This window comes from Opisthocomus hoazin, chromosome 16, assembly GCF_030867145.1.
Source record: "Opisthocomus hoazin isolate bOpiHoa1 chromosome 16, bOpiHoa1.hap1, whole genome shotgun sequence".
In the NCBI taxonomy this organism is placed as follows: domain Eukaryota; kingdom Metazoa; phylum Chordata; class Aves; order Opisthocomiformes; family Opisthocomidae; genus Opisthocomus; species Opisthocomus hoazin.
The window spans coordinates 15,081,965-15,098,671 of record NC_134429.1 but is presented as its reverse complement, the minus strand read 5'-3'; the positions used below and the strand labels follow the sequence as shown (position 1 = coordinate 15,098,671).

Sequence of the window (16,707 nt, the reverse complement as noted above, 5' to 3'; positions counted from 1 at the left end):
CTCGGGGGCAGCATCCAGATGTGGACAGATGCCAGGAGGGATCCGGTTGACGGGGAATCTCTTCCGTGTTGGGATGGAAAGCTGAGCCTGTTGCTGGATAAGAGGGTCTGGGCATTTGCTGGTGGGGAGGAAAAACCCATTTCCAGTCCTTTGCAGAGCAGGATTATGATACGGTATCTTCTACCACACTTAATTCTGGATTAAACCCTGCATCTGCGCCTGGGGGGGGGTTTGCTGGAGATTAGCACATCCCACCGCACTCGCTGTGATGCTGCTTGATTAAAAATAAGGAAAAAGCAGAGGGGGTGTGACTTTTTAGCACGCGCAAGCCCCAGGGAGGCTGCTAAGGTTGCAGCGTACCCGGGCATCCCGGCCCTGAGCGCTAACCCGCATCGTGCCCAGGCGTTGGGGAGGTCTCGTGCTCTGTCGCAAGGTTTTCGGGGGGATGCCGCACCGTCCCGGGGGCGTTGCGTTGAATTTGGTGGTTGGCGGTCACTCCTGCTCTTTAAAAGTGGGGTTGTAGGAAAAATCCTCATCCGGTGAGCTCGGGATTTGCTGGGGAAAGACAAGACCCTGCTGCAAGTCTCCGTGGAAATACATGCGGTTACTGCACTGGGTGGAGAAGCAGCCCGCGCAGCACGGTGCAGCGTCGGGGAGAGCTGGTAACGCAGTAACGGGGTAAAATTAGAGAGAATTGGGGTTCTTTTTAGCAGGTCTCGAGGTTAATTAGGATGAGCAATAAGGCACTATTAGAAAAAGGAGACGGCAAATCTCTCTTGGGAGTTAGTAGCAGAAGCGGCGTGCAGGAGGGAATTATTGCTCCAGAGGTGAGGCTGGGGGGGGGGGCAGCAGTTTTAACAGGAAAACTTTCAGGAAAATCCAGCTACCGTGGAGGAAATCCGCAGGAGAGCGAGGAATCCTGCAGGAACTGGGTAGAGGCTGAGGGAGCTGGGCTTGTTCAGCCTGGAGAAGAGAAGGCTGAGAGGGGACCTTAGAAATGCCCATAAATATCTGCAGGTTGGGGGTCAGGAGGACAGGGCCAGACTCTGTTCAGGGGTGCCCAGCGACAGGACAAGGGGCAACGGGCACAAACTGAAGCCGAGGAAGCTCCAGCTGAACCCGAGGAAGAACTTCTTCCCTCTGAGGGTGACGGAGCCCTGGCCCAGGCTGCCCAGGGAGGCTGTGGAGTCTCCTTCTCTGGAGATATTCCAGCCCCGCCTGGCCGTGGTGCTGTGCCCCCTGCTCTGGGTGACCCTGCTTGGGCAGGGGGTTGGGCTGGGTGACCCCCAGAGGGCCCTGCCAACCCCCACCATGCTGGGATTCTGTGCTTAATTGGGGAAGGGAAAATCAGGGGCGAGAGGGGAGGGCTGGGTACGTAGAGCTGGCGCAAGGCAGCGTGCGTGGGGGTGGGTGGCATCTCCCACCCCTCACACCTCGCTTTGCCAAAACCTGTTGACTTTAGCTCGTGGGATGGGAACAGAATTGGGGTGCCGTTGGTTTAGAGGCCTCTGCCTTAACCAGCTGGCACAGGGTTTTTCGAACAGCATGAATGGCAGGCTGCGCCGCAGACAATCTGCCCCAATTTGCATATATGCATACATGCAAATGAAGAGCACGATCTCAATTTAAAAAATGGGGCAGCTGAGGCCCTGGTTGACCTGGGTTGCGTTTTGGGCTTCGTTTTGGCACCGGCAGCTGCTTGCACAGCTGTGGTGAGGCCAAGAGGTGCCAGCAAAGCCATTGCTTGGAGTCGGTGATGCCACCGGCTTTTGGGGGGAATTTGGCTCTGCTGGACTCATTTTCCCTCCTCCCCCTGAGACAAGACATCATTTAAGACTATGAAAACCCAAAAAAGCACTCAGGATGGCCAAATCCTTAAATAACCTGGAAATGGGGATAAAGGAACAAGACAGACGAGCAACGTAACGATGACAAACATCCTCCCCTTCCAAAGAACCAAACCCAACGACCCATCGCAGGTCACGGCCACCAGTTTTAGCAGCTATAAACAGCAGCTGGGAGCTTCAGCGCTGCGCCAAAGCGTTATGTTTTAATGGCAATATCAGTAGCGTCAAGATGCAGCAGTAAAATACACTCCCTCCCAGCGTCGTTAGGAGATGGAGGCGTGCGTTGTAAGCCATTGGCTTTACGGTGATGCGATGAGCACGCCGGTAGTGTGTGTGGGGGGGGAGAAATTATAAATAAAACTTTACTGCGCTAGAGTAAATGCTGCTAAACACACTTCACATCTGTGTGGCGGCGGGAGATAAATATTCGATCTATAATTTACGTACACGGCTTCCCAGTCCGTGCAGGGGGGGTCTGGTAGCAGCTAATAAAATATGATCTATCAAGGAGGCTTATCAATGCAACAAGCACAACCCTGCTGATAATCTGCATGGGGTGGTGAGACCCAGCTTCTTCATGTTGACTGCTCTTCTTTGGGGTTGATTTGTGGGGTTGGGTGGGTGTTTCCCAAGTGGCTGTTGGTTTTGGTTGGGTCTCTTGGTCTTTCTCCATGTGTGTGTGTATAGAGAAATGCTCATCTAGGGGTAACCTCAGTCTTCAGCCTTGGAGGTGCTGAAATATTACCTAAATGAAGATATTTCCCATTCATCCCAGTAACGTACCCCCAAAATCTTACTGGTCCCTGTTGTCCAGTGCCTGTTGCTTCCCTCCAAACCTCCTTTTTCTTGCATTCACCCCCAAATTGGCAGTTCTCCGACATCTCTCATTACACAGTCGGTGGGTTTGGCTCCGCGGTGGCTTGTGTCTCCCGGGGTGGGCGGGATGCGTCTCTTGGCTTCACGGCTTCAGGATTTACGCCACCAGCGTTGCGTCTCTGAGTTTCTCTCTGGGAAATCGCCTGATTTTTAGGTTGAGGGATGCACTGAGCATCCAAATGATGCATCCAAGGTCATCCTGAGTGTTTGTAGCAGGCCACGGGCTTGCTCCAGCCAAATGCTCCAGCCGTTTTGCCTCAAAGCTCCTATCTCTTTACTGGAACGACTGATTTCCCGAGGATTTGGGGCCTTGATGGAGATGTAGTACAAGCACTAACTTGGCGCTGCGAGTAAAAGAAACCAAGCTAGAAATGGGCTTTCTCATCTTGTGCTCCAATGAGCTGGAACAGCCTTGCCGATGAGCCTTCGCTTAGGAGAGGCGCGATGAAGACGTGGAAGCGGGTTTTGTTTCAGTCCGTGCCCAGGTCGCGCGGTTGGTATGGATGGCTCTATCTGCCGCGGATTTGTTTGTCGGGAGACACGCACCGAAGGTGGCGACGAGCTTGTAAAAAGCCGGTGCTTACATCTGTTTTATGAGCTGGCGCTTGGTGATGGATAGAGCTGGTGCATTAGCAGTTGACGGAAGGAAACAGGAGAGGGAGAAGTAGAAATATGGGAAGGAGGAGGAGGAGGAGGGGGAGAGGCAGGAGGTGGGCGTTGGGGATGGAGAAGGAGACACCGCAGCATCTCAAGGCTCCCACCGCCCAAATCGCCCATTGCGTTTGCATGCCCAGAGTGGCCCAGACTCTCCCTTTCTGTGTCCGAGGTCCTTGACCGTGCCGGGGTTGTGCTGAAGTTGTCTGAAAACCCCACCGAGCCGCAGCGCTTGTGACACGTTTGTAGCCCAGCGTGATCCCTTCTGAGCCTCGCTCTTCGCTTCGCTGCAGCCTGCGGTGTTGCCACACTGTACCAAGGCTTAGCTACACGCGCCGGTACGCAAGATCCAATCTCTGCCCTGAAGAATGTTCAAATGACTGTGGTGTTCATAACGAGGACAAAACAGGTCTAAAAATCGATTTTTCTGAACATGTATCGACAGAACTCTTTGGGGAGCCCTTATGTGATTGCACGGTGTTGAAGATGCTCTCTGTGATGCCAAGGCAGCTGCACGCAAGTGATGTTGGATACCATGGCACAGCGCAAAATTAGGGTTTATTTCTTTTTCTTTTTGGTTAGGATTTTTTTCTCCAGGAGAAATCCAGGGTTGAAGGAAAAACGAAAAGCTGTGGGCAGTGTTCAAAAGGCCGGTCTCAACTGGATTTTGTCACCAGCATTGAATTTTTGGAAGATGGTGTTGTCTTTTGCGTTACACACCCCAAAACAAAGCAAAAAGCTTTGGATTTGGATACGGTGATAAATTTTGACCAGTGAGGCTTAAAAACCCCACAACTTGACAGATTTTAATGATTAAATCCTAACTGCAGCAGACCCCTTAGGGTCCGTCTGTCCCCAGCAGCCACAGTGAAGTGGTTTTCTCAGTTCATCTCGATTTAAAAGGGGTCAAAAGGCCAAACCAGCCACGCTCAGTCCATGTATTGATTAAAATTATTGATTTACATTACAAAGAGCTAACAAGACACGAGACACATCCATAGGCTCTGTCAGGCTCAACGCGCCTGCTGCATCCTATTTGGTTAGAGAAAAATGGACCAAAGCAGCATATTCTATAAATACTCCCTATAGATTCTATACGTCTTCTCCCTGGCTCGGCGATGCCTGCGGATTTAGGGGCTGGTTTGGTCCAGCAACCCCTGTAAAGAATAATTAGAGGTACAGCTGCAAAGTGTTTCCTCGCGCTTATGCAAATGGAGGAGGTAAGAGGCATCTAATGAGATGTTTGTACTTTAATACACCGCGGTGTGAAGGAAGATGAATTTTAATTACCGGCTCTTAATTGTTTCGTCGGGCTGTTAATATCCTATTTACACAGTATTAATACAATTTGCTCTCTGCCGGCAGGGCTCTTCCTCGCGGTGGGTGATGCCGGGTTTCGTGGCTCTGTTTCACGGAACGGCCCCCCTTTTCCAAAGCCAGCGCAATTTTTGTGTGGGCAGCGGTGGCTTTGGGGCTGTTCAGCCCTGCTGGTGCTTGACTTCTGGTTTTCTTGTAGGAAAAGCTGAAAATTCAAGGAAAACTCAAGCAGCTCATGCCTTTAGAAACACAAGTGGGCTCCCCCCAGCTCATCCTTTCCTTTGCAGAAGGACCGTCTCCTTCGGAAGTGCAGTGCTGACTCCGTCTGTCACATCCCATTCCACTCGCTGCTGTTAAACTGGTGTCAGAACACTTATTCCTCCATTTCAAAAAAAAGAAAAAAAATCAGTGCAGCAGCTTTCCAGGAGGAAAACCTCAAGATTCAGCAAAATTTGGCCACGCCAGCTTGGGACAGATGCAAATGCTTCGCCAGTTCGTGACCCTTGCAGCCGTCCCAGGTTAGCAAGGAGAGGCAGCAATGCATTAGAATTGTAAATCGTCCTGGAATATCATAAATAAGGCATGGCCGGAGCTGGGGAGGGAGGGAGGGAGGGAGGGAGAAGGCATTTGCTGTGCTCACAGGCACGGGAGCGACTGCTGGCGTTTAATCTTTAATGAACAAGATGTTGCAAAGCGCTGCGAGTCAAAGCGCGTTTGCTTAATGCTCCTCAGCCCCGGCGCGTGGCATCCCCGTCCCCGGGGCTTCACGCATGGCCACGAACCCCTGCACGCCGGCAAGCTCCCCTTGTGCCAACCATCGTCTTCCTCCAGCGGGGAACAGGGAGCAGGATCGCTTCCCACTTTTTCTGGGGGTGGGTGATTTGCAATCCGTTAGCATCCCAGCCGGGTCTTCTGCAAGGGGCAAAGTACATTAAATCCTGGAAAATGATGAAAATCAGCCCTGCACCGATTAGGGGGGGGTCCTGGTTCCTTCTGCCCTCCTCCCTCCTTGTATTTGCACCCCAAAATACCATCCTGGCCCCAGCTTGGAAAAGTGAGTGCCGGAAGGTGGCGGAGGAATTGGTGTGAATTATGTATGAGCCCCGCTAATCACGAGCTGATTAAAATGATGATGCGTTAATATTATCTCTCCCCATCGCCTCCACTGAGGGGGATGTGCCGGCACCTGAAGGATGGGGGGGGGGGACACGGCGGGGGCAGATGGGGCAGCTGCGTCCCCACGTGTCCTCTCCTCCGGCTCCATCCCAATGCGTCGCTCTGCTGTGGTCCCTGGAAACGCCGCTGGATCGTCCCCAAATGCGAGGATGGGGACAGATCGAACCTTGGGGGCATGTCCCGAAGGGGTGAAGCCCATCAGCGGTTTGAGGTGACCTTTTTGGGAAGCGCTGAGAGGTGACAAATCAGGCAACAGGAGGACCAGTCAATATTCGTAAATTAATATTTAATTTAGATGTAGCGTGACAAATATCAGGCACGTGGGGAAGACGTGGAGGAGTTGCTCTCTGGTGCTGGGACGTGCCGAGAGGCTTCATCACCCGGAGGTTTTCAAGGGGTGCTGTGGTGGGTTGCCCTTGGGTGGCTGCCAGCCGCCCACCCAGCTGCTCTCTCTCTCCCTCTCCTCAGCAGGACGGGGGGGGGGACCTCAGCCTTTTGGGGGGGTTTCAGCCACAAGTGCTGCATCCCGAGAGCTTTCCGTGGGGTGATTGGCTGCCAAAACTCCCTGACGGGATGCTCAAACGGGGCGGGAACGGGGCTTTCTGCCAGCGTCTCGCTGGAAGCATCCGGCCGCCTCGTCCGCTTGCGCGGCCGGGGTGAAACCTGCCTCCTCCCTCGCAGCTATTTGGTAATTGAAAGCGCCGAGCATGTTACAATGTGCTCTTTTTATTAATGTGTCACTCCTGATTTGAAAGGACATTTCATTTATGTCTCCCTTCCCCCTCCCTTTTTTTTTTTTTTGCTTCCTGAAACTGGATGTCACCAGAATTCCCACTGCTCACTAGCAAAAATACTCTTTTTTCTCCCCAGGGATGCGATCTAATCAGAGGGCTGAATTTCCATAGGTCAGAATCTAATCAGAGGGTGGCCCGGCACAGCTTTCGCTATGAAATATGTCTTATTTCAAAAGAGCAGAGGGGAAGGAGAAGAGCTTCAGGGTTCGGAGCTGCCTTTGGGATGCTGATAACGCGGGGGCTGATGGAGATGTTGAGTTGGGCTCCTGCTGTAAAGTTGCAAATCTGGTGCTCGGCCCTCTTCAAGAAGTCCTTAAAAATCAGCAATGCCTGTTACTGCTGGTTTCTTCTCCCCAGTAAACCCGAAAAAGAGACCAAACTGGGGATTTTGCGAATCAGTGACCCTTCACCGCCCTCCACTGTCGGAAAGCAAAGGGAAGTGGGGAATGAGGGATGAGATTCGCATGTCAGCCCTAGCGAAACAGCAGGTTTTGGACGGCTCCATCTGGATTCCTGCTTTATTTTTTGGCGCCTGGCTTTTTTTTCCTCCCCTACACACATCCTTAGCATGTTGGGAGCCGGCTCCATCGGGGACTGTACATCTGTTTCTCTCTGCTCTTCCTTTCCCTTGTGCTCTTTCCCTCCTTCTTTTTCCCATCTTCTGGGGTTATTTTGCTCTGAGTTTGGGCAGCTGCTGCTCTTCAAGCAGGTGGATTTTCTCCTTCCCTCCCCTTCCAGGTGTTGCTGGGGCTCCAGCATCAGCCCTCTGTGGGGTCCCTGTCCCCCCCGGCACTGGCACAATAAATCGCAAAGCTCCGGAGCTCTGGCTTTGCCACGCAGGATCTGCTCCGGAGGAGAAGCACAGGAGCATCCCGTGGTTATGCTCCGGTATTTTCAAGGACCTGATGTCCTCCCAGCACAGCTGAGCCTGAATTACTGGATGTAATGGGTGGGAGCTGGTGGGCTGCAGCCCCGTTGCCACCTCAGAGAGGTTTTGCAGCACGTGGAGGGAGCAGAGCAAAAATAAACCCCCTAATCTGGCTATTTTGAGCTGTCTGGAAGAGACAGGTTGGGGATGTGTTTGCAGGGGGATTTGCTGGGGTAAATGCTTGTGCCAATGCATTTACTGCATGGGAGCGGAGATGGGGGGCTGGGGCCACCCCAAGCTTGGCCATTTTTGATTTAAATCCGCCAACCATCCGGAGATGGTCTAAGCACCACCAAAACGCCTGGCTGGACTGGGATGGGGATGCTCCAGCTTCCCGTTGCCACGCACAGGGCCTGAAACACAACGCAAGGGGAAGAGGGATGGAGAACCATCTGGAGATGCTGCGGTTACGAGCTGGGAACTCCTCTATCTCGATAATTTGTGGGCACGAGGGAAAACGCAATCTTCACTCTGTCTTTGTCACCCGTCGGTTCTGCCGCTGGCTTTCTTTAATCGCCCCGTTGATCCACGCTGGGGGCCGGAGGGAGATGTAATCTCGCCCGGAGGCTCCCAGCGCTGGTTGATGAACAGGCAGAGCTTTTCTGCACGCGTGGAGGCTCCGTCCCCGGCACGAATCCGTCCCCGATTTCCTTCGGGCAGATGCCGCCGCGCTGCAGAGCGTTTGCTCGTCCCCCTCCCTTTGCCTTCGTGCCTGTTGCTCGTCTCACTTTTGGAAATGTCAAAAGCAAAGCGGGGGGAAATCGGGGCACCCGTTGTGAGACCTCGCCTGACCTTCCTCGCATCCCTCCTCCTCCTCCCTCTCCCATCACTGCCTCTCTACATCTGCAAAGCCCCCAGTTCGAGGGGACCGCGTGCTGCGTTGGCAGCCGCAAGGAATTAATCCCCGCTTTAGCGTGCTAAAATAAACCCTGCCCGAGCGCGGGGAGCGGCTGGAAAGGAGCCGGCCCCGAACGAGCGTGGCTGCCGGCAGGGATTTGGGTTGCCGTCAGCAAGGAGGAAGACGTCGGGCTGGGGCTGCGGAGGTGCAATATTAAAACCCATCTTGCTGGGCACCGTTTCAGGGCTGGATGTAGCCCCTTGGTTTAGCCCCCGTCCCCGCTCAGCACCCCTGCGTCCCACGCACCCGCTGCGCAGTGCGGCGAAGCGCTCTCCAGCACTCACCACCCCCCAAAAAGAGCCTCTTTTTTCCCCAAATTTCCTCGTGTCTGGCTGATCGCGGCTTTCGCAGCCTCCAGAAAAAGGCGGCGTGGAGAGGGTTTCTCGAGCTTTACAGCCCCGCGCTCAATGTGCCGGGCTGCTGCAGCGGGCACGCGTGCGCGCAGCGTGCTCTCCCACGGGCCGTGGCTGAGATTTATTGCAAAAACACCAGGAACTGGTTTTACAAGCGACAGGAGCCTCAGATCCGCTGGCTGCGGGACGTAAAATCACCTGCCCCTCTTTCAGGAGATCTGCTGCAAAGGAGTCTCAGTGTCTGCGGCCACCTTTCCAAACCTATTCCCGTTTTCCAGGTGCTCTGGGGTTTTTCAGGGTTGCTTTTCCACCTGATGCAAGCAATAATTTAAAAAAAAGTGGATTTTTGCAGCGGGTTAAGGGCTGTTTTGGGGTGCCTTGGTTGGAGACGGTGTCAGTGGTGCGGTCAGGGCAAGGATGCTAAAGAAATGCTTGGATCTGCTGGGCTGTCAGGCTGGCATCTTCCAGCTACCAGAGCAAAGAGAGGAAAATAAAACAGAAATGCAATTGCCTGCCCTTCTGTCCCTGCCTGCTCCATGCTCCTGCAAAGTACCGGCAGACTGTGCTGCCATCCAGTGAGACCTGGGCAGGCTGGAGAGCTGGGCAGAGAGGAACCTGATGGAGTTCAACAAGGGCAAGGGCAGGGTCCTGCACCTGGGGAGGAGCAACCCCAGGCACCAGTACAGGCTGGGGTGGACCTGTTGGAGAGCAGCTCTGTGGAGAGGGACTGGGAGTGCTGGGGGACGACAGGGTGACCATGAGCCAGCAGCGTGCCCTGGGTGCCAAGAAGGCCAATGGGATCCTGGGGTGCATCAAGAGGAGTGTGGCCAGCAGGGCGAGGGAGGTTCTCCTCCCCCTCTACTCTGCCCTGGTGAGGCCCCATCTGCAGTGCTGTGTCCAGTGCTGGGCTCCCCAGTTCAAGAGAGATGAGGAGCTACTGGAGAGAGTCCAGCGGAGGGCTACGAGGATGAGGAGGGGACTGGAGCATCTCTCCTACGAGGAGAAGCTGAGGGAGCTGGGCTTGTTCAGCCTGGAGAAGAGAAGGCTGAGAGGGGACCTTAGAAATGCCTCTAAATATCTGCAGGGTGGGTGTCAGGAGGATGGGGCCAGACTCTGTTCAGTGGTGCCCAGCGACAGGACAAGGGGCAATGGGCACAAACTGAAGCAGAGGAAGCTCCAGCTGAACCCGAGGAAGAACTTCTTCCCTCTGAGGGTGACGGAGCCCTGGCCCAGGCTGCCCAGGGAGGCTGTGGAGTCTCCTTCTCTGGAGATGTTCCAGCCCCGCCTGGCTGTGGTGCTGTGCAGCCTGCTCTGGGTGACCCTGCTTGGGCAGGGGGTTGGGCTGGGTGACCCACAGAGGGCCCTTCTAACTCCTAATGTTCTGTGATTCTGTGTGATTCTGTAATGGTTCTGCAGCAAATTGAGGGGGATTGGGGAGCAAACAGGTAGACGAAGCTGCCCGTGATCTGATTTTCCCTCTGCCACGAGGACAAATCCTGCACCCAGCTATAGGGGAGGTGGGGAAGAAGCAGGCTGTCAGCCAAGGCTGGGCGGTAAAACCAGTGGCTGGGCTTTGCACATCCTCTGCTTAATCCGTTGGACCCGTTCCCGCGAGAAATGAGTAGTTCAGAAGGTTTTAAAGCAAGCATGGGGCAGAGGAACTCAGTCTGCAGTGGGGAGAGATCCGATGTGGGGTGGATGATGGTGGAGACAGAGCCAAAGCCAGTGTCCTCATAGGAAGCATGGGCTTGAGCTTGCAGGTGGGAATGGTGGCCGGTGGGATCAGGGCTTTGCGCGTGGATCCAAGCGAGCCTCAAAATCTGGGCGCCCAGGATTGATTTGGGCAAACTCAGGCAGTTTTGCAAAACCAGGGAGAGAAGCAGCGAAACGGTCGGTCCATGCGTTTTGGTGCCATAAGCTGGTAAACAAGGTCAGGAAGGATATTCCCCATCTGGTACTTTTTTGGTGTGTTGGGAGCAGCCAAAATTCTTCGCTGCAAGGGGGGCAAGATGCCGCGCTGATGGGCTTGCCCATAGGTTACCTCCACGTGGGATGCAGCCGGCGCTTGCTCCCCACGGTAGACCTATTAATACCATAAAACCACTTGAGAACAGTGTTTTAATCCCCTGTCCCATCCTTCCCTGGCAGCTCACGTCTCTTTTTCTGCTCTTTTTAACTTTTCCAGCCTACCTGACAGTCAGCATCGAGCCGCTGCCGCCCGTGGTGGTGGGAGACGCCGTCACCTTGAAATGCAACTTCAAGACGGATGGGAAGATGCGGGAAATCGTCTGGTACCGGGTAAGCGGCGCCGGTGCCCTCGGGGACGGGGACACGAAGCCACCCGGCCGCTTTGCTCCTGTACAACAGAAGGTCAAGGCTGGATGGCGGAGAGAAAGGCAGACGGCGCTCTCGCTGATGGGAATATCGATTCGGTGGAGCAGGCAGGCAGGCTGGCCTTTGAAAAGTTGAGGGGGGGGGAGGTGGGAGAGATATAAAATGGCTTTGCCATCATCCCAAGGGCTCTGTCAGGCTTTCTCCGGGCGTTTTGTTAGGTTTTCCCGGGTGGATTTGCGGCTGGCAGGCTCGGTTCGGTGCGGTGGGCTTTGCACCGAGGGTTGGTGCCGGTCAGGGTTTGGGAGCCGGGGGGCTCGGGTCGGCACCGCTGTGCAAAGAGGATTTTCATGCTGGGTGTGAAATTATGTGAAAAAGAAGGTGGTTTTTCTGCTTTGTGGGAAATTATGTGAAATTGGGGGCGTTTGGGGCTTGGGGGGCAGCGCAAGGCTCTTCACAGGAGAGCTCAGCATGGAGCCTCCCCCAAAAACCTTTCCCCTTCCCATCCCTGTCCCCAAAGTCCCCAGGGAAGGGGGATGCTGATCTGGAGCAAAGCAAGACAGAAAACCTCTGGTTTTCTGTGGGGAGGGAGGATTTGGAGGCTGTCACTTTCCCCCCCTACCAGCATCACTCTCATCTGCACCGAGCCTGGGTCCAGCCTCAGATCCAGAGCATCTTTGGCTTCAGGATAAGCTGCCAAACGCAAATAAAACCCCCCACAGTGGTTCGATCAGAGCAAACTTCGAAGTTTTCCAGGACGGGGAAAAAAACTCGGCTCTTTGCTTGCACGTTTGCTCACAGAGGAGGCAAAGGAAGGGCCAACTGAGCTGGTGGGGTCGGCTGAAGCGGCCGCCCTTCGCTGTAAGATAGTTTTTTGTGGTTTTGCTGTCTTGTTTCTGCTTCGTGAACAAAGAGCGTCTCTGCCTTAGAGCTCTTCTTCGCATCCAGGCAGGTTTATAAAGAGGAAAAGGTGCTCTCTGGATGGATCTCTATTCAGTTGCTGAAGCGTGGGGTGTGCACAGGAGCATCTCCATCGAGCCCTGGCTGTTTGCTATAAATATGTGTATTTAGATGTGTAGGGGATGCAAGCAGACAAATATCCAAATACAAGCCAAAAACTGTCCCGAACCCGAAACTGCAGCTTGCAGTTGGCTTCACCTTCCCCTTTTCTTGGGGAGGAGGCTTTCTGCAGGGTGCTGCTTCCACCAGCGCTGCCGTCTCCACCGGGTTGTTCCGTCCCGTTCCCGCTCGGTAATATTGGATTAACCCACTTTCTCGCGAGCTGGGGCTGGATTTGCATAATCCCCCCTGCGCGGAGGGACGTGGAGCCCTCGGCGAGAGGATGACGTGCCGGGGCGGCTGAGCAAATTACGCTCCGAGAAACCACGGAGACAGTGGGAGGGGAAAAAAATAACCCAGCTTTTATTTTTATCGCTGCAAATCCCCTTTTCTTCCAGGTTTTTTACCCCCCCTCGCCCTTTTTCTCCTTTCCCCAGGAGCTTCCCTCATTCAGAAAGCTGGGGTTTTCATACAGCGTCTCAGGCTTTTCTGAATTCCCTCCTGATTTTAGGGGGTTTTCCCCCTTTTTCCCCCCCCCGTCTTATCTTGCTCACGGACTTTCACAGGTGCCCAAACCCTGAGTCGCAGCTCCCCTGTGCGGGAGGTGACGGATGCTCTCAGGCGAGGCGGGGTGGAGATGCTGGGGCTGCGGAGTGATATTTACACCGTTTGTAAATCACTCTGACAGCGTCTTTGTGCGCAGCCCCGGAGCAGTGCGGCGGGCTGGCTGGTGGGACTCACCGGGGCTCCCGTTTCCCTTGGCTTGTTTTAGGGGGAGCAGAGCGAGCTTGTGGAGTTTAACGATGCAGAGCTGCTCCAGGGGCACACGGCGGGTTGAAGCGGGGGGAAGGCAAAACCTAGGGAGCGTGGCAGCAAACTCAACGGCAGCAATTTGGTGTAGGGCATAGGGTGGGTTCTTAACGCATCGGGTTGGGTGCATAAGGCATGGGGTGCATCCAGAACCCATGGGCTGCATCCAGAACCCATGGGCTGCATGCATGGCTTATTGGGAGCATGCATAACCTGTCAGGGTGCAGGGTGGGTGCATAAACCATGGGGTGCGTGCATAACCCGTCGGGAGCGTGCATAACCCGTGTGTGTAACCCATCGGGGTGCATGCATGGCTCATGGGATGCATGCATAACATGTCAGGAGCATGCAAAGCCATGGGGTAGGTGCTTAACCCACTGGGGACCGTGCGTAAGCCATGCAGTGCGTGCATAACTGGTCAGGAGCATGCATGACCCGCAGGGTGGGTGCGTAATGTGTCAGGGTGCATGCATAACCCGTTGGGAGCGTGCATAACCCCTGGATTTTGTGCATAACCCATCGGGGTGCATGCACAACCCATCAGGGTGCATCCATAACCCATGGGCTGCATGCATGACCCATCAGGAGCATGCATAACCCGTGGGATGGGTGCATAACCCATCAGGGTGGGTGCATAACCCATGGGATGGGTGCATAACTCATGGGATGGGTGCATAACCCGTCAGGGTGGGTGCATAATCCATCAGGATGGGCGCATAACTCATTGGGGTGCATGCATAACCCATGGGATCGGTGCATAATCCATCGGGGTGGGTGCATAACCCATCAGGGTGGGTGCATAACTCATGGGATGGGTGCATAACCCGTCAGGATGGGTGCATAACCTATGGGATGGGCTCGTAACCCGTCGGGGTGCGTGTGTAACCCATGGGATGGGTTCATAACCCGTCGGGGTGTGTGCCCACCGAGGCTGAAGGCTGTGAGGCGTAAAGGGGCTTTTTACGCCGGGTAAGGCAGGTAAACCCCGCCGAGAAGCAGCGGTGCAAGCTGGCACCCCCCACCCCCCATCTCCAGCAGCTCCCCTGCGAGCCCCGTGGCCGAGGGCCGGCGAGCAGCAGTGGCAGCGAGGGACAGGGTTTTTCTGGGGTCAGAAAACCCCTCGGCGTGAGCAGCCGCTCCGGGTCGCTTGAAATGCAGCAGGCTCGAGGAGCCCTGGGGTGAGCGAAGGGGCTTCTTCACGGCGTCAACAAGAACGCGCACCATCTGCAGAGGTGTCGATTAACATCCAGCCCCCCCCCTCCACGGTAAATTCATCTCCAGAAGGTGCGATTTGTCCGACAACGTGTGCAAACACGGGCCCGGACCCCTGGCAGGTTAGGCGAGTGCCCAGAAAGCCTTGCAGGAGACGAGGGTGGTGGAGTCCTTGCAAACGAGCTTGTAATGAGTCCGGGAAGACACGGCGCTGCCAAGCTGTTAGCTGGCTCCCGTCGCCGGCGTCTCGGGGGTCGCGCGCGAGACCTGATTAGTATGGTCACTGCCACTCCGCGGCGAGGGCCGGGGAGGGAGAAAATTACTTTTTGCAGCAGTGCAGAGCTCTAAAAATAAGAACACAGAAGTGGGAGAGGGAGGGGAAATCCTCCGAGTCTCTGCTCTGGCTCTGTGCAGACATCTGGCAGCGGCAGGGGACGCAGGCAGCCGGCAGCCGCCAGCCTGTACACACAGCCGGGGGCTCGGATGAGTTGATGGTAATTGTAAAAAAAAGCGTTTTGCAGATTTTTGGTGGCAGGCGAGGGCCGGGCACGATTCCCCGGCAGAGAGCGGCATTCCCACGCTCACCCGTCCCTCTGCCCAGCGGGGCCCGGGGGCTTGGCCTGGGGGTGGAAAGCGGCGAGCGCTGGGGATGGAGGGGAACCCTCGGGTCCAGGGGGAGTCTCTCTGCCTCGATTAATTAGAGTTTGGTGCTCAGTCTAATTAGCAAGAAGGAGAATAACTCAGAGCTGGAGCTGGTGTTGCTGTCTGCAGTGCCGGTGCAGGGGCATTGCTCCCCGTATCACCCGTGGTGCACAGGCTTTGCTCTCCCTAGCACCCATCATATGCAGGCATTGCTCTCCGCAGCACCCGTGGGACATGGATATTGCTCTCTGTAGCAGTCGTGGTGCATGAGTATTGCTCTCTGTAGTACCCATGGTGTAGTGGCATTGCTCTCTGTAGCACCCATCACACACAGACATTGCTCTCCGTAGCATCCATCGTGCATGGGCATTGCTCTCCGTAGCACCTGTGGGACATGGATATTGCTCTCCATAGCACCCATGGGGCATGCGCATTGCTCTCTGTAGCACCCATCATACACAGGCATTGCTCTCCGTAGCAGCCATGGTCCACGGGCATTGCTCATTGTAGCACCCATCAGACATGGGTATTGCTCTCCGTAGCAGCCATGGTGCAGGGGCATCGCCCTCCGTAGTACCCATGGTGCAGGGGCATTGCTCTCCGTAGCACCCATGCATGAACACTTCTCTCCATAGCACCCATGATCGTGGCCTTTGCAGGCGAGGGGACGTACACCGTGACCCCGTGGGTCCCCCCATCCCACCTGCAGGCTGTTCTCCCCACCTTCCCTGCAACACCTCTTGTTTCTGAGCTCCCTGGCTCAGGGCGTGGGGGTCTGCAAAGCATTTTGCCCTGCCGAGGGGCTCCTCGGGCCGGTCCCTGCCCAGCGCAGGGCTCCACATCCCGTGGCCGCGGCAAGCGGGGGCCGATGCGTTACAGACGTTGGCGGCGGCACTCGGAGCCGCCTGATCGATGGTGACAAAGCGCGGTCCCCGCGGGGGCTTCCTCTGCCACTGCCCATTAGGAGAAATGAGACGTTACGGCCCCGGCCGGCGGCTCCCGCCGTGGCTCCGAGCAGGAAATGTTGCTGGTGACAGTGATAAAGTCACTGCTCGCAGCAGCGCGGGCACCGAGGAGGGGGAAGACGGGGTGGAGGAGCCAAGCAAAGGGCACCCGACGTGCCGGGGCTGTCGCAAGCCCTTCCTGCACCGTACAGCACCGCTGGGAAAGCCCGGAGCCTGGGCAAATTTGGGGATGCTCGGGAGGAGCTGGGCTGGAGGCACCGGGGTGCGGCTTTTGACCTCTCGCTCCTGGAAAGCATCTCCCAGAAATCTGCAGCCCCTTCCAGATCTTCAAGCCAACCCAATTCACGACGGGTTGTGCCTCCGATTTATAAACCTGCTCCTCTTTGGGGAAAGATCTCGAGTTTTCCAGCTGCGTGGAAATTCTCTAAAATCTGAGCAAAGCTGCTGGTGGAGAGATCTTGGGCCAGAACCGCGAGGGGTCTGACTCGTGCCATTCATCTGCACGCCGGCTGGGCCGTCTCGGGCCTTGGAGGTGATAATTTAAATGTCAGTAAGGGGAACTCTTTTAATTCCCCATGCTCAGGCGGGGAGGGAAGGTCACGAGTTTATCGAGTTCTCTATTACAGAATCACAGAATCTCAGCATGGTGGGGGCTGGCAGGGACCTCTGTGGGTCACCCAGCCCAACCCCCTGCCCAAGCAGGGTCACCCAGAGCAGGCTGCACAGCACCGCGGCCAGGCGGGGCTGGAATATCTCCAGAGAAGGAGACTCCACAGCCTCCCTGGGCAGCCTGGGCCAGGGCTCCGTCACCCTCAGAGGGAAGAAGTTCTTCCTCGGGTTCAGCT

The 16,707-nt window shown here is 55.6% G+C and overlaps 1 protein-coding gene across 1 annotated transcript in view; it reads left to right on the top strand.

Annotated features, from left to right (window-relative positions):
- IGSF21 (immunoglobin superfamily member 21) overlaps window positions 1–16,707 on the top strand; it is a 42,219-nt gene that overhangs the window by 11,680 nt on the left and 13,832 nt on the right. The window contains exon 2 of the mRNA XM_075437415.1: window positions 11,029–11,141. Within this exon, the coding sequence (XP_075293530.1) occupies window positions 11,029–11,141 (113 nt within the window). The remainder of the gene's footprint in view (window positions 1–11,028; window positions 11,142–16,707) is intronic.